This window comes from Bacillus rossius, chromosome 1 (assembly GCF_032445375.1).
Source record: "Bacillus rossius redtenbacheri isolate Brsri chromosome 1, Brsri_v3, whole genome shotgun sequence".
NCBI classification, from domain to species: Eukaryota; Metazoa; Arthropoda; class Insecta; order Phasmatodea; family Bacillidae; genus Bacillus; species Bacillus rossius.
The window spans coordinates 78,338,936-78,363,693 of NC_086330.1; the positions used below are offsets into that span (position 1 = coordinate 78,338,936).

At 39.1% G+C, this 24,758-nt stretch overlaps 1 protein-coding gene across 1 annotated transcript; it reads right to left on the reverse strand.

Moving 5' to 3' along the window:
• Nucleotides 1-174: 174 nt before the first annotated feature.
• LOC134538241 (peptidyl-prolyl cis-trans isomerase-like 1) lies at nt 175-24,556 on the reverse strand. Its single transcript, XM_063379395.1, has 5 exons — nt 24,400-24,556; nt 14,538-14,671; nt 11,065-11,154; nt 10,867-10,974; nt 175-555 (listed from the first exon to the last, which is right to left on the reverse strand). Exons 1-5 carry the CDS (start codon nt 24,540-24,542, stop codon nt 443-445), a joined length of 588 nt encoding a protein of 195 aa, XP_063235465.1. The 5' UTR covers nt 24,543-24,556; the 3' UTR covers nt 175-442.
• Between the last annotated feature and the right edge of the window lie 202 nt (nt 24,557-24,758).

A 24,758-nucleotide genomic window follows, 5' to 3' on the forward strand; every position in this document is an offset into this window, starting at 1 on the left:
TATTATATTATCCCATCTATAAATGATTTACATTAGCAAATGAACTATGCTCTGAAAATGAGTCACTCAACACTACTTTATAGTTACACTCTTGAAAACCTTTGCGATCAGGTGGACTAGCCCTATCAGTGCTGATACAGTCTACTTATTTTTTTCTTAACAATAATAACAAAAGAGAAGGAAACCAATTTCTCATTTTACACTTTTTTTTATTACATACATGAAGAATCATACACAATGTATTCATACTGCAGCTAGGAACAGCTTCTGGTGACTTTGTTTTTCTATTTTATTGTGTTGGTAATGATGGTTGAAACAAAACTCTGCAATGAGCTAGACAAACTTCACAACGCAGAAACTTTCAGAGTAAACATAAATGCATCAAGAAACACGAGGTTGACCAGTTCTGTACACAGTACTGGCTGACTGCACTTCCGAGGTGCTAGCTTTTCACGTACCCTCTCACTATCTTTACGTCATCCACCGGACGGTCGTTTTTGTCAGTCTCCACCAATCCGATCCTCTTGACGACACTCAGCCCTGAGTAGACTCGCCCTGCAATATAACCAGGCATTCAAACATGTCAACCACCCAAACAGAACCCATATTTGGATAACCAGCAAACACGGGTCTGCCAAAAGTATGAATGTTGCCAGGCAGATAACTTTTTCCTGATTAAATTAAATCAAGATGAATTATATACAATTAGCTAGATTACTGGCATATGAACACAAAACCAAACACACCACAACTCTTTCACTAGTACCGTATTTACCCAAATGAAGCTTGCACAATTTTTCGTGTACATGGCAAAGCTGCATCCCATGTCCTGCAAGTTCCAAGGTTGATTAACCCGTTGCTTATTGGATGGCCAACAGTTTTCACACAGAGTGAAAGTGTATTTCTGAGAGAGAGATGCAATGACAACAGAAGGTTTGAGGGTGCAATCATCTATGGTTGCAGGAAAATCTGAGCTAAGGAAATGTAAATTTGTGCTGCTGGAAGTAAGTACGTTTAGGCAGAAAGTTGTCAAGAAGGCCTGGAAGAAAAAAATAAAGAGTTGTTTATGAGTGATTATGGTGTTGCAAGAAATATTTTTACAGTAAACTCCCGGTATATCGCGCCTCGATTGATCGCGGAATCGGGTATATCGCGGGTCAAACCATGTCCCCCAGTCAGAAATGAATAATAATAATAATGGAATAAATGGTACACAGCCGATTAGGATAATTTTGCGGTGTAACTAACAAACTAAGCATCGGGCAGAAAAAAGCCTAGGCGTAGAAAATGTCCGCAGTAAAATTCTAAACAAGATATCTCCGTACATTATTCCTCTATCTTGTAGGGTTTTCAAATTATGGTCTAATCCAGCCCAGTGATATTTTCTGAAACACTAGTTCTTAACGTCGCTTTATCTCACAAATGAAGCATTGGACAGGGGACCTGATAAAACCCACCGTCCAGCGACATCCAGCGTGACTCGGCTGGGGATTGATGTTGGATAGGCTTGGTTGTCGGCAAGCGCGGGGTAGGGAGAGGCGAGCCAAGAATATGGAGAGAGGTAGAGATTAGAGCGGGCAGAAACACGAGGGGGAGTGGGGGAGGGAATGTGTTCACGCAGCACACAGGCAGAGCATGAGTCACTTGACTGAGCAGCGTCCCTGCGTATAAGGCAAAATCAGGTAGTCCGGTGTTTAAAATTCCACTCCAGAATCTTAATTGGTACTTTACTGGACATCTGTATATAAATGTTTTGTTACAACTTAACCCTAAAGACGTAATATTATTTGGTAATTCATTGTATTATACACGTTCATCTTTTTACTTTGGTATAATGTTTTAACATTAAATAGTAAAGTAAATCGGCTAGCGTATTTTTAATCTTTGCCCAGGAATTCCCAGTGGTCCAATATTTACGTGAACCATACTGTACCACTTTTGCCGTGAGGTAGTAAACAAGTCCCGGAAATGTTTATGTGTAGCGGTCTCACGACCTTTAAACAGAGGCTGGGGAATATAACACTTGCCGATCCGAGCCACACACACTCAGCAACTCGACACAGCGTTTGGTGAAATAAGTAAAGACAAAGTTTAACACGGTTCTTAATACGGCGTCACTGATTGCGCTAAAATTAAATTGGCGCAATTTTTGTTTCCCACATGTGACCATTTATAATTTACTGTAAGCATGGATAATAAAGTTTAACCACTTGACACGATAGACGATTCTTTATTTTTTATTGTACGAATGCTAGAATCGTTTTTTTCCTGTATCTGCGGCCTGCTTCTACAAAAGACAATCTATCTGTAAGTAAATCTAGAATTTTTATTTTGTCAATCAAACTTGGTACTTTGCGATTCATATTCGGTTTGAAGTATCACTACGGCCTTTCTTTTTAGAAGACTTTGACCACAGAATCGTGTGTAACCGCACACACTGCACTTACTTTGTTACGGACACTGACGAAGCAGATACTGTGGCTAACACCACGAGACTGGCAGCAGCAGCTTGTGTGCCGCACGTGTGTATGTCGGCGTGTGGCGCGCTCGTAGGCCGTGCGACAAACTGTGCGCGGCACGCGGAAAAATAAAAACAATTAAACATTTAATATTTATCTTTAAAATTTATTATTTTTATTTTTTCACCCGTGTTTAGTGAAAACTGCGGATGCAAAGTCCGCACAAAGGCGGGCCGTCTATACTGTGCGTGCTTGCCGACCTATTAGAACACAGGCGGTGTTTTATGCCTTTTGACCTTGGTCACATCGAAACATTGCGGTTATGCAACAACGCGGGTAAAAGTTACGTCCCCCGACAACCGCGTTAAATAGGGAGTGTACTGTAATTGAAAGGTAAGAATTTGTTGCTTGTGCTGCTTTAGCAATTTTTCAATAAAATATTTATAATCTTCATAACATAACAATGATTTTCATTATTTGTGGCAAACTGTTAATGTCATTCTACTGTAACAAACAAAATAGATGCAGTCATGACCATTCATTCATGGTACTTTCTTCCTTGCATTTTGGTGAACATGTTATCATTCGCAACTTAACCACAAATAAAATAATTAAACTAGTACCCTCACTTTACATATGCTCACGGTTCCACGGTTTGCATTCATAGAATCATTTCAACCAAATTTATTTGGAATTATTTGTGTTTATTTGGTCTTCATAAATAAAATACCATTAAATATTAAAAGACTATTTATGTGCACTCCCCAGACGACCACTTGCCCGCCCTCCACTATGCTGCTTCTGATCTTCAATGATTGAACTTGTCATGCCAGTCTCTCCAGTAGCGCACACTGTTATTCCTACGATTACATGAATAGTGGTTTCTTCTAGTTGTGAACAGCATGTGGAGTGTTAATAAATACCAATACTGCTTTTTTTTTTTTTAAAGGCCTACACATTTTAGACATTTCTCACGTAAAAACAAGCAAACCATATATTCTTTCCCCTCTTATTTTGCCACCACTGATACTTTTCTCATGCCTTCCTTTATTAATTCTGCCCATGGCACACTAGGCTCTAATCTTTAAGGAAGGAGAGGTGAAAAGAGCAACAGAAGTACTAATGGTTAAAAAAGACTTTTTTAGGGCCTGGTTGATGAGCTGTAAAAATTTCCTGCCTTGCATTTCTACACACTTCCCCTTATCAGCTTTATAAATTAACCTTTAGCAACTCATCATTAAAAATACACTGTGCTGTAGTAAAAACCTCAAAACTGTACTTTTAGCGAAAAACCTGTGAATTTTTTTAAGCTATCGGGAAGTATGTATTTGTTTGTCTTACAAGTTGAAAAGAGCTTAGTTGAAAAACTGATTGTAGTACCTACGAACTGTGTCACTTATGTCACTTTTGAGCACTGTTTACTGGCGACCTCCCCAACATTTGTGAGGAATGCGGCATGTGTTAAGATAATTGCCGGCGATTAGCCGAAGGGGGAGGAAGTTGCTACTCAATTGCTTTTATTTCTTCTCTCACGCTGCACAAAATTGCAGTTGCTATCGTGCGTCTAAGCCGGAAATGTTGAAATACGGAGGGAAAGGTGAGTGTGGTTCACTGGTGGTAAAATATTGTTACGATTTACCGTGGGTTCGTAAAGGATAGCCCAATTAAAGATTTTATTACACTACACAGTTTTATTGATGGCCACTAATTATGTCGCTTAATATTAAAGTTCTAAAATGGCAAATAATCAATTGCACTTAAAAAAATTATGTTACTTCCCCAGTCACTTGTTTTCACACACCGCACACCTCGCTGGGCCGCACCTCTGGCGCAACTCTCGCCGCAGCACCCCTTGTGGGTCTCCACCGCCGCACTCCGCCGCACTCCGCCGCCGCCGCCGCCGCCGCCGCAGCACTTTCCTTCTCAGAGGATCCGCTCGACACCTCGCTCGGAACTCCGCTGCGCCCACGACACTATCGCTCAGAACTGAACTCTTTGCCCTGGAACCTTCGTCCAAGGACTTCGCCACTCTGCCGCACCCGCGGCACTATCGCCCCGGAAACTCCACCGCGGGAAAGCACCCGCCTGAACTCTCACTGCTCTCCGACTCCACTCTCGCAGGCCGGCGTCCCAGGCACATATATGTAGGCCCAGACACCTTCCAGAACTCCCGAGCGTGGCTGGGGCCAGTCACATCATTCCGCGCCATCCTGATGGCAGAAATCTCTCGAAACATGAGTCGGTGGCTCGCGTAACTCCGCAGCTGTCAGGTGTCAGTTACGTGTCAAAGGCAGGGCGCCGCGCTGGGAGTAGTGGGAAGGAGGGGGGAAAGCGACAATCCTTTTCATCTTCCAGGTGCGCGCGGTGCATCTCATGTTGCGGCAGCCACCAGACAGCTCTGCACCTGCACATGTCCCGGCCTTGCTCACGTTCGTAACTTTGCCCCCTCCATAAACCTGTTCGTCCCGCACAGGTAACACTGCGCTGTTGTGAGACATGCGGCGAAGCAGGTGTACTGAACATGGCCCACTTCCACACAGATGTAACATCGCGGCCATCCTCCAACTTTTCAGGTCCATAGGCCAGCTTTGCAGTGACTATGGGTCTCGCTCTTCCGCACCTGTGGCTGTGGCGCTTCCCTTTCCACCAGGCAACCCTGCTGAACACGTTCCCATTCCGGGCACCTCCCTTGAGAATGCCCTTGTCGGCACGCAGAAACAGAACACTGTAGGCGACTTCCCGTTCCTTTAACCAGTGAGTTACCACCCTCCTTAATCCCGCTGTCAAATTGATGTCCTTCCTCCTTCGGCTTCTTCACACGATTCGTGCAGTCACGATGGACGTGCCTCTTTCTCGACACGCGTAACCTCGTGGTCGACCTCTTCTCCGTCAGTCCGATAGTCTCTTCTCCTGTTCGATCGTTGTTTTACAGCATTGTACTTCTCCCTTGGGCTTCCTACCATGCTTCGGACACTCACGCCGGATGTGCCCTAGTTCTTTGCAGATGAAGCACCGCTGTTTTCCTCTTCTTTTCTGAAACTGTGATCCATTCAACAGCTTCCTTAGTGTTCCAAGTATAATCTCTTCGTTAGTATCTGAACGGCCATTCGCTTGGTGGTAAGGTTCTATCAAGGCCTGTCTCGCACTGATAATCATGTTTCTTGAGGCCATGCAGGCACCTTCGATTTCCAGGGCGTGAACAAGAGCATCGCAAATGTTTTTGTAGCGGGCCAAACGAAGAGTTTGCTGCACCTCTGCATCTCTGAGTCCCGTCTATAAAAGCACTAGTGGCTAGCTGCTGGCGGAACTCTGTTGGTGCTTCTGGGTAGGCGAGGTGCACGAGTCGCTCGATTTCGGCTTCAAACTCTTAGAGGGTTTCCGAAGATCTCTGTTGATGTGTCTTCAGGGCTGTTCTGTACACGTTGCCCATGTGTCGGTGCCATACAACTCAAGGGCCTCTACTAATACCCCATATTCTTTCTGGTCTGTAACTGGTATGGTCTGCAGCAGCTCTAGTGGAGATCCTCGCAGGGCCAAGATGATTCCTGTAGCCTTTTCTTCATCGTCCCAGCCATTCACTTCAGCAGCTGCCTATAACTGTCGCCTGTAGACAGCCCACGACGACTGGCCATCAAAAGTGGGTGGCTTGAATTTCGGGAGGCCAGTTGCACCTTCCACCTTCATGTCTCCAGAATAACTACTCTGTTTCGTAGCAGATGTAGCATCCTTGAGCATACGACGCCACTCTTTGGTTACCGCTGATATTCGCTGTTCTGTGGTGTGCTCGAGTTGGGCCAGCTGTTGTGCTACTAGTTCTTCATGTTCTGCTACATGTTGCTCCAAACACTGTACTTTGCCTTCCAACTGGTTGCTGGTTACATCGATCTTCTTTTTCATTTATCTTGGTTTTTCTTGATGTCCTCTATCTCTTCCTTCATAGCATTCTTCATATCTTCTTGGCAGTTATCAATTTTATTCTTCATTTCTTCCTGGCCACTCTTCATTTCATTCATTTCTTCCTGGCTACTCTTCATCCTGTCCAGCCTATTCTCCATTTTCTCCTGATTATTCTTCATCTCCTCCTAGCAGTTATCAATTTTATTCTTCATTTTTTCCTGGCTAATCTTCAGTTCTTCCTTGTTACTCTTGATTTCATTCTTCATTTCGACCAAGAATGCCATGACATTCTTAAGGTCGTCGGCAGCCATCTTTCTTGTCCACATACACTACAAGACTAACACCACTGTAATTTCCCCTATGAGCTAACCTAAACCCCTACTAAACACTAACACTCAAAACTAACTACGGTCCCTAACACTAAGTGGGAGGAGTGTTGGGAAGGAGGGGGGAAACTGACAATCCTTGTTATCTTCCAGGCACGCGCGGTGCATCCCATGTTGCGGCAGCCGCCAGCCAGCTCTGCACCTGTACGTGTCCCGGCCTTGCTCACGTTCGTAACAATATTTTTACGGCCCTGCTAAATTTTTCCATCCAAGAAATTTTGAAGTTTCTGATTTCCCACAAGAAATACCGCTTTGTGACTAATAAACAAAGTGTAACTAGTCCATTATTTATTATTTATATCTGAAGCCATAACAACTTATATAGTATTTAATAACAGTAAATTGCTGTCACATTTTACCAGGAATGGACTATACAACACTGTGTAGTGTTCTGGCTTTCTACACGTATTGTGGGAGGGGGAGGGGTGTTTGTTGACAGTTTCTCATGTGGTTGCACAAGGGGAAGGGAAAAAGGTAATGTTACAAGGAGGGAGACAGATGTTTTGTGTGTCTGGGAGGGATGAGCTTTAGCTTTGAAGAATGGGAACCAGGAGGGGGAGAGATAAGCCATAAGTCATGATGCTGCCAGCCTAGATAGAGGAGTCGCGCGCTCCCACTCCCACTTTTGTTGCAGAAGCTAAAGCTATCACATTTTTAAACACAATATCCAATTTTTCTTCTTATAGGAACATAATTGAAAGTATAAAAACCCACACAAAACATACACTATATGTTAAAAAAATGACATTTTTATGAGCCTTCATCGTAATTTTTAAAATTTTTTCTGATTATTTATATTTTGGTGTCAAAATTTCAGATTTTTCGAATGTTTCTGAAAACATATTCGTTAAATCGGGGTTCATAAAATCGGTGTTCTAGTTTACTGCCTTGTAACTTAAGAAATGTGTACTTACATTGACATTGACCAGTGATACACCTTCCATAAATCCAATGTACCTTGCCCTGCACACCCCCATCACCCAACAACATGCTCTATATCAGCCACGTATTTTTGAACCTCCCACCAGCAGTGTGTGCATGCATGTGTTTCTCTTCACCATTGCAAGAGGCATATGTGAAGCCTGTGCCACGTACCCCACTAATACAAAGAGTCCATGTTTTTCAGGTTATTATAATAAGGACGGAGCAGCGCAAACATTTCAGAACACACCACTGTATGAGCAGTTTCGTTTTAAACTTTACAACTAAACACGAAACTATGTATGTAATACTATTAGATCCAGGTATTTGTAATTTAATTAGCAAATTATTGAAGGGTTGTTTGTTTGGTCACAGCACATTTTCGAATAAGACCTAACAGTCATCTGGGATAATTCCCGTGAGGTAATGACATCTTGACCACTGCCCAGGTTCGCCAGATCGTCACCCAGAGTAGGATGCACCATCACCACACTGGTTGCTGAACTGATCAAGGTACATGCACTATTTGCTTAAGTAATTTTAAACTTTTTTAGATATTTTTTTGCCTACTCCAGGTGGTACACAGCTTAAATTAAATATTTTAAATTTTGCTTGCAAGTTTTTGACATCATTGACAAACTGATTTTTTTTCAGTTCAGATCATTTGTCAGACAAAGTGCTGTTGGCCTTTTATCAACAGTAACTTTTTTTTTAAATGTTTTATTTTAATAATTCTGTGTCACGATAATAGCAAATAAAGCTATTTTACCAGAATACCGACAGTCCACTTTCGAGCGACCACGTGTACCATTGAGAGATTAAGGTGTCTGGGCTGCTTTAAGAGCCCATGTTATTACTACGTATAATTTTTTTAGTAGTGAGTTGAGTTTTAATGGTCAGATGTACCGGGGGAAGAATCACGCCTATCACCCACATGGATTACATCACAGCCCTGTACTCCAGAGCCTTAGCTGACCCACGTACGTGCCCATCAGCGTGGTGGTGCCCAAGCATGAACAGCCAACATCCATAATTGTTAAAAATGCACATCCCCCCCCCCCCCCCCCCCCAACAACATGCAGTATTTTATTGGAAAAATTTCTACATTTGTTAGTCCTTTTATTACAAGAATTAAAAGTTCTGAAAAAATAACTAGCAGAAGTCAGTACTGGGAATGCTTTTTGTTTTATAGAAAATCTTAAGACAATTTATTACTTTTAATTATTTTTGCAGAAAACATTTAACAGAAACTTCAAAAGTATAGTTACAACTTCTGCGTTCAAAATTTTGGTGAGTGGCTTATTCTATACAACAAATATTTGTGGTTATGATCAAAATATTAGGAGTGCAAGGCTTAATTTAGTAAAAATAGTACAACTTATAAAGCAGCTGTTCAAACTGATTTCAAGTAATGGCTGTAACAAAAAAAAAGTTTTCAATTAAGTGCAGCAGCAAGTTTCAATAATGCAGCCAGCCCACTGATTCCAGGTTACTCAAATCCTTATACGTAGAATCCCGCCGATGCGACCCCCCTATGATGCGTCCATTCCGTTTATACGACCGTTTTTTGAGAAACCGTGAAAAATTTGAGCAGAGAAAGTCGAAAATTTGAGTAATATCGGCTGAAAAACAAGTCTGTTACACTGTTGGGCGCTATGTGTTCACTTTTATCTTGGCGAGAGATGTACTGTAAGCAGGCAGGCATACAAAAGACGGCTAAAAATATATACCACCCCTCTAGACTGTCCACGCTAACCAATACCGGTAAACTGCGCGCATCACCTGATAGCATCTACGCGCGCGTCTATTGCCGTCCCGGTCCCGTGCCTTTGTCTTGCGACTGGTTAGTGTGATCTTGCCAGCTGCATCTCAGGTGTCATTGGCCACATAAAGCTGTGTTCACTGTGTTAACGACGTTGCCAGGTGTTTGGTTCTCGGCTATTTTTCTATAACATCGCTGAGTTCGAACATGCGCAGGTAAAAAAAAATTGCGTGGAAATATGCTATACACCTCGGACTCGCATACCCCGAACAATGGGTTCCGATAAATACTCGTGCGAAGTGAATACGAGTCACGCGAGTTCGACTATGCTAGCCGGCTGGTGGTTATTTTCGTTCAAAACGTGGCGAAGGAACTTTTGTGGATCAGGTAGAAAACATTCGGCTATAAACGAAAGATATAAGAACAATGCTAACCTGAAATGCTGTGACATGTTTTTGGAGTAGATAATCACAGCGACAGACCGACAGGATGCGTTCCCGCCCTTGCCGTCAGCGATGTTTATTTTGACAGCTCAAGCAATTCTTTTCCATGTCCCTTCACAGTGTAAAAAAAGAAGAAAAAAACACATTGGAATGCAAATGGAAAAGTAACTATGCAGTAAATAATATATTTACGGCCCTGCTAAATTTTTCTATTCAATGAAATTTGAGGTATTAGTGATTTTTCAGCAGAAATTGCTGTGTGACTAATAAACAAATTGTATCATAATAACTTTAAAAAGTATTTATTAACGGCAAAGGACAGATGGTTTGTGGCTCTGGGAGGGATTAACCTTGAAGAATTAACAGGGGATGGGAGAGGTAAGCGTCGCGTCACGTCACGTATGACGTCAAGCCGCCGCTACCGACAGCCTGGCCGGACGAGTTTCTTACGCTCTCGCAGAAGCTACCACAGCGGCTTTTAGTACGGGCGGGTAAGATAACATGACAGCTGAGACGGCTTTTCGTGCGATAGTGGACGCGCCGAGCTCGGCTAGACACTGCCCGAGCGGCATTCACGTGTATGTATCCAACGATGCGGTGACACCCCGAATTCTCTATTGCGACCATTCCGTTTATAAGTCCGTTTTTCCGGAAACCGTGAGGGGGCGCATCAGCGAGATTCTACTGTAATTCTGAGGTCAATTTTAGGGTCCAGACTGGAAGTTATAATTTTCCCAGAAGGCATTTTTCTAATTAGGTAAAATAACAAACATATTTTGTGAACTTGTCTAAGTTTTTTTGCAAAAAGCCACAGAGTTGCAAGCTCTAGGTTATGCTCTTTTGGCAGAAATTTAAGGTCACAAATGCTCTTTAATACCATATTTTCATTCACTAGACAACTGCATTAATTCTTTTTATTTAATTAAAATTTTAACATAAAACTTCCGAGTTTCCCACAAGGAGCCGCTCAAAGAGTATATTCAACTAGCGTAGCTCACCAAAGATGGTGTGCTTGCCATCCAACCACTGGGTGGGGGCCAGGGTTATGAAGAACTGCGAGCCGTTGGTGTTTGGCCCCGAGTTGGCCATGGACAGTATCCCAGCTCCTACGAGACACACCACAAACACAGCGTGACGCTCTAAGACACCACTACCACACGACAATGTCGGGGACCTCACTGCTGACAAACACCCACCTGTGTGCTTCAACTCCTCGTGGATCTCATCGCTGAAGTATCGGCCGTACATGGAAGCCCCACCCTTGCCGGTGCCAGTCGGATCGCCACCTGCGTCACACGCCATTCCGGTCATCACCACAGACATTTCTCACGAAGGCAATATAATACTGCATCTTAAATATTACAGTGGTCATCAATAGGCCACAGCCATCTGGGTAGCAAAGCACGTTCTGACTACTATGGGGAAAAAAACTCAAAAATGGTAGTTAATCTTTTAAGAACAAGCACGCAAAAACTATGAAAAGGTAGGGTAATAGCACACTCCTGAATTTATTAATGTCCTGTTCAAGCAAGGTGAATAGTGCCACGTCAGCCCTCAGGACTAGGTCGACCCTGGACATAAGTATCTCTGTTATGCCCTCTGGAGAAAATAGGATTTTTTACTGATCATCCTCCATGTTTGTGTTTGTATAAGAATCTGGGATGGTAGAGGACAAAATTCTTTGGCGGGCGGCAATGCTATTCAGGTTAACTTAACTTACCTGGTGTCTCATAATTGACGTTAAAACTGCGTGCCATCAAAGCACACACAATACTTTGTGTGCTGACCAGCATACGAAACATGAACCCAGATCGTCATGGCACAGCACATACTGGCAGCCCGAAACACTTCCTTACTTCATTTTTTTAGTTCAGCGTGCAAAGTTCTACACGTCCGCACATGTTCACTCGCCCAACTAGACTTACACGCCTGCCCCACCCCCTCGCTCTCTCTCTTGCTCTCTCTCGCTCTCTCTCTCTTCGCACCATACGTATAGCTGAGTACTCATTTAGACAACCCCCTAATTCATAAATATATTAGTAAACCAGAAGAAAAGTATTTTGCACTACCTACCTAAATTTTATGTACCACTTAAATTAAAACTTATGTTTACTAAAATTTATTTCTACCTAAAAATAATATAAACTAAACTAAACCTTACATAATAAATACAAATAAAAAAATTGGTTGTTTGTAAAGTCGGTTTACGGACGATAGTTTAACGTGACGTCATAACAAAACATTGATAAAATGATTGATCCAGAAGAAAATGAAATATCATATTCGGCCTGAGACTGAGCCGTAATAGGTTTTTGCAACCAAACCATTTAGGCATTAAAAATATTATATTCTTTGAGGAAGAATTTTTTTTTTAAATTTTTCTATCTTTTGTATGATAAATCTACCTCTGCATACTTTTGTGAATAAAATTGAATCATTTTTATTGAATTATCACTATTTTGTATGGATACAAAGGAGTGAAATGAGATCTACAATTTAATTGATAAATTTACTTATTTGCATTCATTAATTCAAATATATTTATTACTTTTGTAGTGTCGCGCATGCCGTATTTATTTTTACAAGTACAAAAATAGAGGTAACGCAGCGGCCGGGATTCAATCCGTCAACCTTTGGCTTGGTAGTCAGTGATGCTAACCGCACGGCCACGAGGCCATATTGGAAACAATTGTTTCAGATGTTATACATATATTTATAAAAATTTTGTTTTGTGTTGTAGAAGTTTTAAAAACGTATGTAGTTTGCCATGTTTATTTCTTATAGTGGTAGGCGGGAAATTAAAAATATATTGTCGGCTGGTAGTCGGCCGCCATGTTTATACTAACTTCAACTTTATTTTTATAACACAATTGTATAACAAAGACGCATCCCAAATACTCCATACTTATTTATAATGTGTTACAATATTTTTTAAAACATTGTGCAAAAGATCCCGTGTGTAATTTGAATTATTATGTGTAACTGTAAAACACCATTGTTCGTTAAATACGTATTTGAATATTCAACATTACTTTTGAATAACCGTACCGATTGTGCTGAAAATCGGTAAACGATCGTTAAATTACATAATATTAATAATTCAAACGACGAAAATATGATTGAAAAGTCAAATCAATGGTTGTTCCAATTGAGTGGAAGAGAGATGCCACGCATGCGTACAATGAGCATAACAGGACACCTCCATAGTGGGACATCCGTAGTTGGACCATGTGCGTTACGGGACACTTTTTTGTGCGTGCAGCCGGCGTTCATCGATTTATTAGACGGTGTCACGTCAAAAATGTATTCTTTAAAATTTAAATAGTTACAGGCCAGTGCACTGGTGAATAGTCTCACACCTGAATCAACTTGTTTACATGACACTGTAGTTTGTCTCGTATGCGTCCCTAAACCAGTCATCCTATTACGAAACTTTGTACACTTTACCTCCAAAACATGTCTACATGTCTACATGAGATTTAGAAAAACCACCCCCATTCCCCGTTCCCATCCCTTAAAACAGGATATTTGTATTTAATTATGAAATTTTGCACACTTGGCATTAAAACTAAGAGAAAGGCAACTGTCTATGGCCGATTAAAAAAAATTCTGTCATTCCCCTGTTTACATGAGATTTTAAAAAAACCAGCCCTGTCTACCTTTTCCACCACTTAAAGTATAGTACTGTCTGGTCCAACTTGAAAACATCTTGCACACTTGACGTTCAAAAGAGGAGGAAAATTACTATTCACATCTGATTTTCATTTTAAAAAAATGTTTATTGAATACATGATGCTTCGAAAAATATCCCATCCCCCTTTCACACCCCTTTAAGGAGAATTTTTCACTCCTTGATGAAATATTTAATACTTGATGTTAAAAATAAAAATAAAATTACTGTTATACCTAACCTTTTTTTCTGGTTAGATGAAGTTTAGAAATAACTTTACCAACCCTTAAAGCAGGTTTTTGGTACTTCTTGGTGAAATTTTGAGCAGTTCACTGAAAAATGAGATGACAAAAAAACTACCGCCTATTTCCGTCTACTACTCTTTAAAGCTGTATTTTGGCATTTTGCACAATTGACGTTCAAATTAATGAGACAATTACTGCCAACATCAAATTTTGGAAAGAAAAAAAAATATCCTTCACCATGAGTTCAACCCGGTCAACGCCGGGTACTTCAGTTAGTATTTAATAAGAAGATAGGATTTTTAAAATTCACGAGTTAACAGACAAAAAAAAGTCAATAATCTATTTAAAATTATCATTTATTTTAAGTACACAATCAAGCCACATCACACCAAGAATACCTTACAGCTCTCTACTTTTTAGTTTGAGAGACATGCCTACTAAGTATTAAGTGTTGACCATTCTAGACCATGAACTTTATTAGTATCAACTGGAAGTTTACAGCAATGGGCTGCTATAATAAGTTCCCACAATGGACAAACTCTGCTTAAATGACCCAGGAAATACACCTCTCATAATGCCACTTACACAAAGTACATAGTAGGCTCGGTGCATGGGAACCTTTAGGACATGAGAGGGCCTACTCAAACAACAGGATGGTCAGAGTGGAGGCTGTGCACCAACTCTAACCACTCAGCACAAGAGCTCGGGCAAGACAACGGTGGCAGCACTTGCCTGCAGCGAGGCAGGGACATGCCTTGGATCATGAAGTCCCGGATGATGCGGTGGAACTTGGTGTTGTTGTAGTAGCCGCGTTTCAGCAGCTCGGCGAAGTTGCGGCATGTCGCTGGGGCGTGCTTCCAGTACAGCTCCACCACGATCTCGCCCATCCTGCACAGAGACACGTGTCTCGCGAGGAGTCCATGACACTGGCTATGGCCTCAGTATCTACTTACGTTCAGTAAAGAATCAATTGAATTTTCCATAAAATTTGTCAAAGTTCTATACAGTTTTGAACAGGAATACATATATATGTTGGGAGATGTATCAAAAATCAATACATATGTGTATATTAACAAGTAGGTACATATGGTTGTCAGAAAATAAGGCATTTTTTTTTAACAAAATTTATTTATGATAAGAACAGAGAGCAGACATTACAAGAGCCAGGACACAAATAACCAAAAAAAAAAAAAAACAATAAAATAATTCAAATTTTCAAACATATGGTGACTTTCATTAGGAGTACAGAACTTAATCAAAAATGTGTGAGATTTTTTTTTTGTAGTATTTTGTCTGGGTGTTTTTGTGTTTGATACCTTTCAATATCTGTACTATCATTTTGTATTATTATCATACATAATTTTAGTAGCCTATCTCAAAAATATTTCCTCTCTATTGGAACTAAAATGTATGACACTACCACTCTTGAACCAGTAAAAGTGGGGGAATTCTAACATTGTTATTGATATTATTTTAACTACCTACAAGTTATGTTTACAGAACTCTATTCCATTGGTTATTATATCTTCTCAGGCCCACTCACAAACACCGATAGCTTCCGATTCAAATACAGAAACAGAATACACCATCACGTATGAGTGTCACTGGCAGGCAGAATGAGTGTACATGTGCCATCCAAACATTTTCCTCCTCCTGTTCCCCAAAATAAGGCTCAATATTAGTTTTAAATCTCAAGGTGAAGAGACTATAATGTGACGAGAGGTGCCATGTTTTTGCAAGGGCCTTTAAATTCATGCGTATCTGAAAGAAGTTTGTACATGTATTTGTGGGTTACACAACTAATCAGAACTCATATTTACAGTTTCCAGTCACATCATTAAACAAAAAATTAAAAATTTCACTAAACCACAATAAAGATAACACTGTTTGGACAACATTTTAAAAAATTGGGACATTAAGTTACTAAATGAGTGATAAAATAGTTAAATGAATTTACTAATTACACCATTTCTGCTCATATAAGAATGACTAAAGAGCAAGGGTTTATTTCCCACCCCTCCTGTCTTGTCACGGGAAAGGAAGGCTGGCAATACACACAGAAAAATTAAAGAAGGTTCTTTTGCTTCTTGTTGCATTGTATCATCTTTCCATATCAACATTTTATAATGTAATCAGAAATTGAAGTATACAATATGAAACGCATATATTAAAAATATATAGACTTGAATTGTCACAGCATTTCTTTTAAGTTGATTGAAAATCATATTAGTATAATCTCAAAGTAGCCTACAATATATGGTCATTAGTAGAAGAAAAATAAATCAATTAAAAATTGTATATAATAGAATTTAAACCATTTTTAAAATGAATTTTTTAATAGTAGCCTACACTGATCATACAAATACTAAAACAATTTATGAGTTTGCTATTACAAAATGTTATGACATACCTAGTCATTAAGTCAGCCTTTTTTTTTTAAATGTATGGCTAATTTGAAATTGGCTAAATAAAGTTCCCTGATAATCATGCCTTTGTCTGAATTGACTTGACTTTTGAGTTTTAGCCAAATGTTTTGAGAATAAATTCTCTACACTTTGAGTGAATTTGTAGCACCTAATGTTAATGAAAATGCTGTCACCACCCTACTGAGGACTCTACTTATATAGTGATTATCATTATTATTATTATTATTATTATATTATAATCACTATAGACCAAACATGTGTGTATTTATAAAAATTAATTTATTAAATAATTATTTTTTTATAATTAAGGCTATGTCCAAATTCAAGTATGCAATTGTGTGTGTATTTTCAGCCTTGTGTGTTTCACTTGTGTACTTGATGAATCTGGACGGGTTCAGTGTAAGACACTTTGAATGGTATTAGCAGCCAAACTGGTTGTTTATTATTTTATTTTTTCCAACAAATAAATTCAATATTTAATTGAAATTAGTGATTTTTAATACGTCATTAGCATCACAGCAATTGACTCTCTACTTTTGTTTCGCAGTTAACAATTGGTATACGTGCAATTATTAGCTGAAACTTCTTTTTATAAATGTTTAAATGTTTAAATATTTATTTTATTCAATTTACTAAAAATACCAATCAAATATTTAAAAAAAAATTTACAAGTATTTCAATTGCTTGAATGTTATATCAAATATAACCTACAATACACAGATACGTTTACTTGCACACTTCACTTCCAGTTTGGATAGCTCTCGTGATGGTACTTCCGGGGAAAAGTACGGACAAGTACGTACTTAAGGTGAATTCAGACACAGCCTAAATCAGGAACTATACTCATATACAGAGACCTCTGTCATCGATTGGATAGACGGAACAAAGGCTAGTTACGCCAGATGCCGCACAAGTGCGGTAAAGTGAAGCGCGCCGTAGACGTTAAGGCAAACAGCTGTTCTGACGGATGCACAACAGCGGGTTGTGCACAGCGGGTTGTGCATGAGACAGTCTTGGCAGGTGCGCTGTTGGGCGCTCGTGAACATGTTGACCCGGAACACATGGCCTGTAGAAACTAAGGTGTTGTCCTGTGTCTGCTACACTATCAAGGGCAAGCGACCAGTGCAATAGTTGCCTTACGCATGACCTTCAGGCCGTTTGTTGAGTTTAAGGCAATAGAACAAGTGCGTTGGTTGACTCACACCCTTAATCAAATAAGTCTTAATCCACAAACTTACCATCAAGTTTGCATCACCTGGCAGACTTATGTATAAAGGTACTCTGGCAGTTAACTGCATTGCTGAAGTAACTGATAAAACTTAAAATTTTAGTTTTCAAATAAACTGCAGTGGAATTAAGGTATGATTATGAATTTAAAATACTTATTCACACGAGTGAGACAAACCGAGTATTAACTTGTATAAACAAATTATTAACAAAAGGATTTTTTTTTTGTAACTACAACAAAGGTCACATGACATTTACTCAGGCAAGTAATTGAAAATTATATTTAGAGGCACCTTGATGAACTTTATTTTATGTTTGAGAATACAAATAAGATTTTTATACTTTTTTTTTTAGGTTTGTATTAAGTATTGTACTTGTCTAAGAGATCAGTTCAACTGTTAAACTATTAAAGTGTGTTGCAATTAATGAGCCTGAATTTTTTTTTACTATGCATGCGCTTCATGTGTCGATCTTCAGATTATCTTAATATAAGTTTTGCAAGTTAGTGGCATGACCAATTATATGAAATTGGGCATTTATATTTAATGATAATAACTCTGCTAAGTGTCACAGGAAAGGGTGTTGCATTAGAGATGGCTGGGTATTAGAATATTTGCTATCTCATATGATAAATTAAAATTTTTTCAGCTAACCTTCACATTTCATAGCCTAGAATGCAGTGTAGTACATATTTGTGAATCACTGCACACATTCAGTACTAGACTTCCAAAAAATAATGATTTAATATTATGATTGTAATTGAACTCCATAAACATACGATACATTTGATTTATTTGGAATACAATGAGTAATAAGAGAGCTCAGAAGCAATTGTTTGATATGAGTTAGAGAGAAGGTAATAAACTTTTGTAACAAATTTGTAAACAAACTAATAAATAATAAATAACACTTAAAAGAAATCGTCTGGATTGCTTAATGTATATTGTGATGGTGATCAAGAAAAATAAAACATTTGCAAAACACTTCATCAAATCATGAATATCAATGTAAATACAAAAGTGTTGTACGCTAAATGTGACATGCTACACAGGCATCATGGCATCTACCAACATGTGCGTGTGCGCTTGTGTGTAAATTTTATCTACACAATAACTGCCGTAATTTTGCAAAAATCACTTACAAACTGATACATAAAATATGGCAATGAAATATCGTGGTCTATTTCGTTAAATGGGCCAAATCAAAACAAAAAGGTAGAAATAGAAAACGTTTTTTGAAAAACCGAAAAATTGCTTAGCTGCCTTAATATTAAAAATATCATATTTCCAACACATTATTACTTTTTATTATTATTAAAGGCCAAAAATGCATAACTACCTAAGTAGGCATAATCTGGAATTTGTTCTAAGCTATTCAATGCTAGATGCATTGAATGTAAAAAACATTTTAGAAACATTTTCGCTGCATGGAATATGAGAAAATATTTAATCAATCATTTTGGAATATTGGAGAAAATATTATATGTAGCCTACATTAAGTAAATATGATACGTACCTACATTAAAACGTTCCAGAAGTTTTCAGAACATTTCCAGAAGAAATAAGTACTTCAAAATCTACCTAGGTCTATACTGGGATGAAAGGAATTTTTTTTACTTCTTGACATGTTTTTCAATCATTTTCTAAGGGGGTGTTGTTATACTTCATGTACTTTACCATTTAAATGAGTGGTTACATTAGGTTAGACACATTAAGAATAGCGGAAAATTGTGAACGGTTGGTTTGGTTAGGGTAATATTAGCTACATTAAAAATAATGTAAAATCATGTGAATATGTAATTTCAATAGTTGATTAGGTTTATTTAGCTACAATCCCTAACAAACTGTTCAAACAATTTTACAGTATTTTTAATGTAGCAACCTAATTATTTTATATACTATTTTACATATTTCAAATGTAACCAACCTAAGAATCCAACTGTTCACACTATTATAAAGTGTTTTAAACATAGCAACCAAACCAACCACTCACAATATTACAGTATTTAAAATATATTAACTTAACCTAACCACTGGTTTAAATGGTAAATTATGGTATAATACTTTAAGTATCACAAAGCCCTCAGAGAAGGTTTGGAAAATATGTCAAAAAGCACTTCGGAATTTATATTCAATTTTTTTTTCAGAAAAGAGGCTTTTCTACAGATTTACCACATTATGTTTAAAAAATAATTATTTCCTAATACAGATATGAATTGACAGCTAACACATACTGAAGGACTTGGTTCGTTGAGTTAAAAATGACAAACAGATTGATGCCTGTTGCCTGAATCACTGAATTCAAGAAGGTTTCTGATAGGTGCCTCAAGCAAGAAGTGGAGGTGGTGGTACTGGATAGGAGAGTGGTAGAGTGGATTTGGGACTTCCTCGCAAACAGGAAACAGATGGTGAGTGCATAGGATGAGCTGACTTAAGAGGGCAGGGAAACATATGGGCAGTGAACTGGGTCCACTTCTCTTTACCATCAGGGTAATCAATATAGGGAACAGAATAAAAGGCACATGCAACCAAGGACAGTCAAATTCATGAAGATAACAGTATACAAGAACTATCACTAGATGGAAAAAGGGATAGGAAAGACCAAAAGCTACAAATGCCAATGGATAGTACAACCTGGAATGCTGAGGGAGCAAGTGGAAGGAGTAGTGAAGAAGTGCAGGCAGGCCTTGGATGTGCTAGGAAGGGTACTGAGGGAAGGAACTATGTACTAAAAAAGAAGTCTCATGCTGGAGTATGTCACAATGTGGGATGCATACACAGTGGAGGGAGTGCAGAGGAAAACAGCTTGGTAAGTAAAGGAGAATACAAAATGGTAAAAAAGATCATTTAACTAACCCATCAGCACTAATGAAGAAAATGGGGTGGGAGAATTTTAAGGTGGACAAAGGTTAGTTAGTATTGTATTGTATTGGATATTGATGGGGTTGGAGGTTGGGGAAAGTAGGATAACGAGTTTGAGAAGAAACTCTTAAAACAGGAGGGAGAACTCAAAGAGATTGTTTGCTGATCCTTCATAAAGAAATAAAACGAGAAAGGGAAAAAAACTCACTGATCATACGAACGAATGATGAATAAGAATATAATAGTAGTGCTATACAGGTGGGTATGAGGAAAGTAGGGAGTCTGCTTGCTACCAGACATGTGCCCAACAGTTGGATTCATTTCAATGCAATCATTATTAATAATATGTTATGACATAATTTAATGTCACGGCTTTTCTGTGAATAAATCTTTAAATTTCAAGAACATTTTTTTGAACACTAAAGACGTTCCTCTATTTACCCTGAAAAAAGCTTGGTTTTTGAAAAATATCCATTTATAGTTTGCAATACAATACCTGAGCACTGATACTGCCACCGCCATTTATTGTTTTCCCATGTGGGTCTGTGTGTTTGTTTATGAGAACTTTAATATAGGTATTATGTTAGTAATCAAAGTAGTTATCATTACGAGTGTATTGCAACTATAATGAAATTTTAATGTTTCTACTAAAGATGTTCATTTATTTACCCTGTAAACAGAGTTTCTTTATTCCTACTGGTTTCTGAGAAATTACCATTTGTAGTTCACATTTGATAGCCTAGGCAGTGAATTACCATTGCTTGTATCAACTGTAATAATTGTTCATTTTCTTAAATGCAAATTTTACTTATTATTTTACCGACCTAAACCTAATTTTAAAAGAATACTTCTCAGTAATTACATAAGTAACTGTTTCAACTTAAGTAATTTACAAATAAACATAAGTGTCAAATATTTACACCCACTAAACTGTACTGATAGTATAAGAGCATCTGTAGTGGTTACTATCATAATCATACTATTATTCACAGAGATGGGCAGCTCAATTGGTTAATATAGGACTGGAGCAGGTGGTGGAGGAAACACCAGAATGGGTTATTATAGAGGAGAGGAGGAAAATGGTACTCTGATAGATGTGGTGCTGGTAAGATCAGTGATGGTTGTAAGCAGTATGGTGATGGAGGGAGATCAGTGACCACAGGGTCCCGGTGTTGGAGGTTGAAATGGGGAGGCGAGTAAATAAGGAAAAGAGAGAGAAAGGGCATATAATATGGGTTAGGGCAGATAAAGTGGGGGCGGAAGAATATCTGAAGAGGGAGTATTATAGATAGGTAAAGATGAGGGTACTTGATAAAAAATGGGCAGCCTTGAGAGACTTATTAGAGCAGATGGTGGATCATTTTGTGCCTGGAAGGAGGGTAGGGAAAGGGGATGATCCTACCTACTATGGGAGGGATATAAGGGCCTTAAAGAGAAAGTGTAGGAGGCTACATGCAAGGGCCAGGAAGAAAGGAGGGGGAGCAATAGACAGATGAAAGAGATGGGTAAGGAACTGATGAGGGAAACCAAGGGAGGCCAAGGGATGTGTACATGGAAAGGCTAATGGCAGAAAGGGGGAAAGGAAATAGGGTGGACCTTTACAGCTATATGTGATGAGTGAAGGGAGAGGAAGGAATAGCAGTGCTCAGGGGAAGAGAGGGGCAGGAATCTACGGAGGACAGGGAGAAGGAAAATTTATTACAGGAGAAGTACCTATCTGTGTTTGTAAGGGGAGAGGTATGAGAGTATCGGAAAGTAGCAAATATGAGAACAGAGAGATTTGCAGATAAGGATGGAAAAGGTGTGAAATGGGGCCAGGAGTTTGAAGAGGAGTAAGGCACCTGGGCCGGACGGATTAGGGAACAGTCACTATAAGTTGGGGGCTCAAGAGATATGTAGATACTTAACGGTGATGTTCAAACAATCCCCGGAGGGGTAGTTGCCAAATCAATGGAAAGAAGCAGTAGTGGTACCAATTTACAAGGGAAATAGGGATAATACTAATCCGCAAACTACAGACCAGTCAGCCTTACGCCTGTGCTGGGGAAGTAATGAAGAGGCTGGTGGGCAGTTATATGGTGGGCGTAATTAATGACCTAGGTTGAGTGGAAGATAGACAGCATAGATTCACGAGAGGGTTCTCGTGTGAAACACAGATGGCAGGGTTGCTGGAGGATCTAGTGAAAGTGGTAGAAGGGAGGAAGCAGATAGATGCAATTTTCATAGACTTTGAAAAAGCATTCAATAGAGTACCTCATACAAGGATAATGGTGGAGAAGGTAGAGATTTTGGTGTAGGATAAGAGGGTGGTTAGTTGAGTAGTAGACTTCCTGAGGGATAGAAGGCAGAGGGTGAGGGTGAGTTGAGGAAAGGTCTGAAGAGGCGGAAGTGACATCAGGAGTTCCGCAAGGGAGTGTGTTGGGGCCCTTATGGTTCATGATGATGAATGATATTGGAGAGGGTATGGAGGTCAGGATGAGAGTATTTACGGATGATTGCGTAGTGTATGGGCTGATGGGGGAAGAGGTTCATCTGCAAGGTAACTTGAGAAGACTGGAACAATGGACAGAGCAGAATAGGATGTCGCTGAATGTTGAAAAGACAAAGGTGGTTAGGTTCACAAGGAAGAAGAAAGTAACGAGGGAAGTGTACATGTGGAAGGGGCAGGAGATAAAGGAGGCCAAAGAGTATTAGTACCTAGGGGTGACGCTAAAAAATAATCTCGGATGGACAAAACAGGTTTAGCGAGTGGTAAGGGAAGGAGGGATACAGGGAGGAGGGTAAGGGAGAAGGCATACTCCACATTGGTCAGGCCAGTGATGGAGTATGGGGCTGTGATCTGGGACCCCTACCTAGTGACTGAGGTAAGGGAGCTGGAGAAGTTTCAGCGTAGAGCAGCGAGGTGGGTGATGATTATGTAGAAGAGAAGGAAGTGCAAGAGGGGGAAATGCAAAGTCCGACAGATGATTAAAGAGCTAGGGTGTGAAGTATTACAAGAGAGGAGAAGGGTGGTAAGGTTAGTCAGACTGTATAAGGTGTTAAAGGGAGAGGGGGGCTGGGAGCAGCTGGAGACTAGGATACACAGAGGTAGGTATAAAGAGTGGAGGGATCATGGGTAGAAGCTCCAGAGAGACTGGAGGTGAACAGAGAGGGGTAGGAATGCTTTTCTTGGCAGGACAGGAAGAGAGAGGAATGGGTTTGATGAAGAGATGCCAGAGTTAAAAGATGCAAAGGATCTGTGGAGTATTTTAAGGGGGGTGGGGGGTATGTGGGTGTAAAAGGAGAACTCTTTGCCACCAGGTGAAAGCCCAATTGCGAGTGTAATAGTCTAGTCAATTTAATTCAATTATGTTATCTGTATTATAGGCCCATACTATTTTTTTATTACTTATGTTAAATTGCATTACTGTTCGTTTGTAAATTGTTTAAACCGTAACTTGACTCTAGTGGTGTATCCCCACTCCTGTTTTTTTTCCTGTGTCCGGTTAGTGTGTGTATATCGCGGCCATTGCCGTTTGGGTGATGTTTATCATGTGCAGTAAAATACAATCATTACTTACTAACACATTATCTGAACTGCATATACCCAACAGTTACAATATCCAAAACAAAGACATACAGTTTCTTACGTATGTAAAACTACAGGATCGGCTACGCAATTAAAACACATGCCGGCGACCGCTTCATTGCATGGGCTTACCAAATTGAAACTACAAAAGTTAATTTCTCAGAAAACTGCAGGAATTAAGAAACTCTGTTTACAGTATAAACAGAGCCTTTAGTATTCGAAAAAGTTATTTTCAGAATTTTATTTATCTACAGAAAAGCCGCGACGCGAGAAAACTACCTATAGTAAATGTATCTTCCAAAATACCAATGACCGGATAACCAACCAAAATTAACAGCATCTAAAATTAATTAATTACTCATTAATATTTTAAAAAACTCAATTAGATTGCTTGGCAAACAAGAAAAAATATGAAAAAGGACTTAAACTGGTCATTTTTAAAAACTCTCAACCTAATGAACATCAAGCATCCAAAAAAAAAATATTTAGTAACTATGTAAATAAAAATGGCAAAAATTTAGAAATAAAACATACGTTGTTTCCAAAACACCATGAGTAGGTTGCCAAAACTTGTCAGGAATTACAACGGACATTATAATAAATATTATATAATAATTAATAATAATTAAATCCCACGATTCAAACAAACACCTGATCAAAGATTTATTTTGCCTCATTCAAAAATAACCAATGTTACCAAAGCCAACGTTTACAATTGAACAAATATCTTTGCAGGAAAAAAAGAAGAAAAACAAATTCCCGTTTAGTTAACTTAAAAAAAAAAAAACTTTTTTTTTAAATTGATTGAATGGTTATTGGTTTTCGCCCACAATAGGCACTAGATGCCTTTTCTTAGTCAAAGCATTTTTATTATCATATATTCAATCAAATAT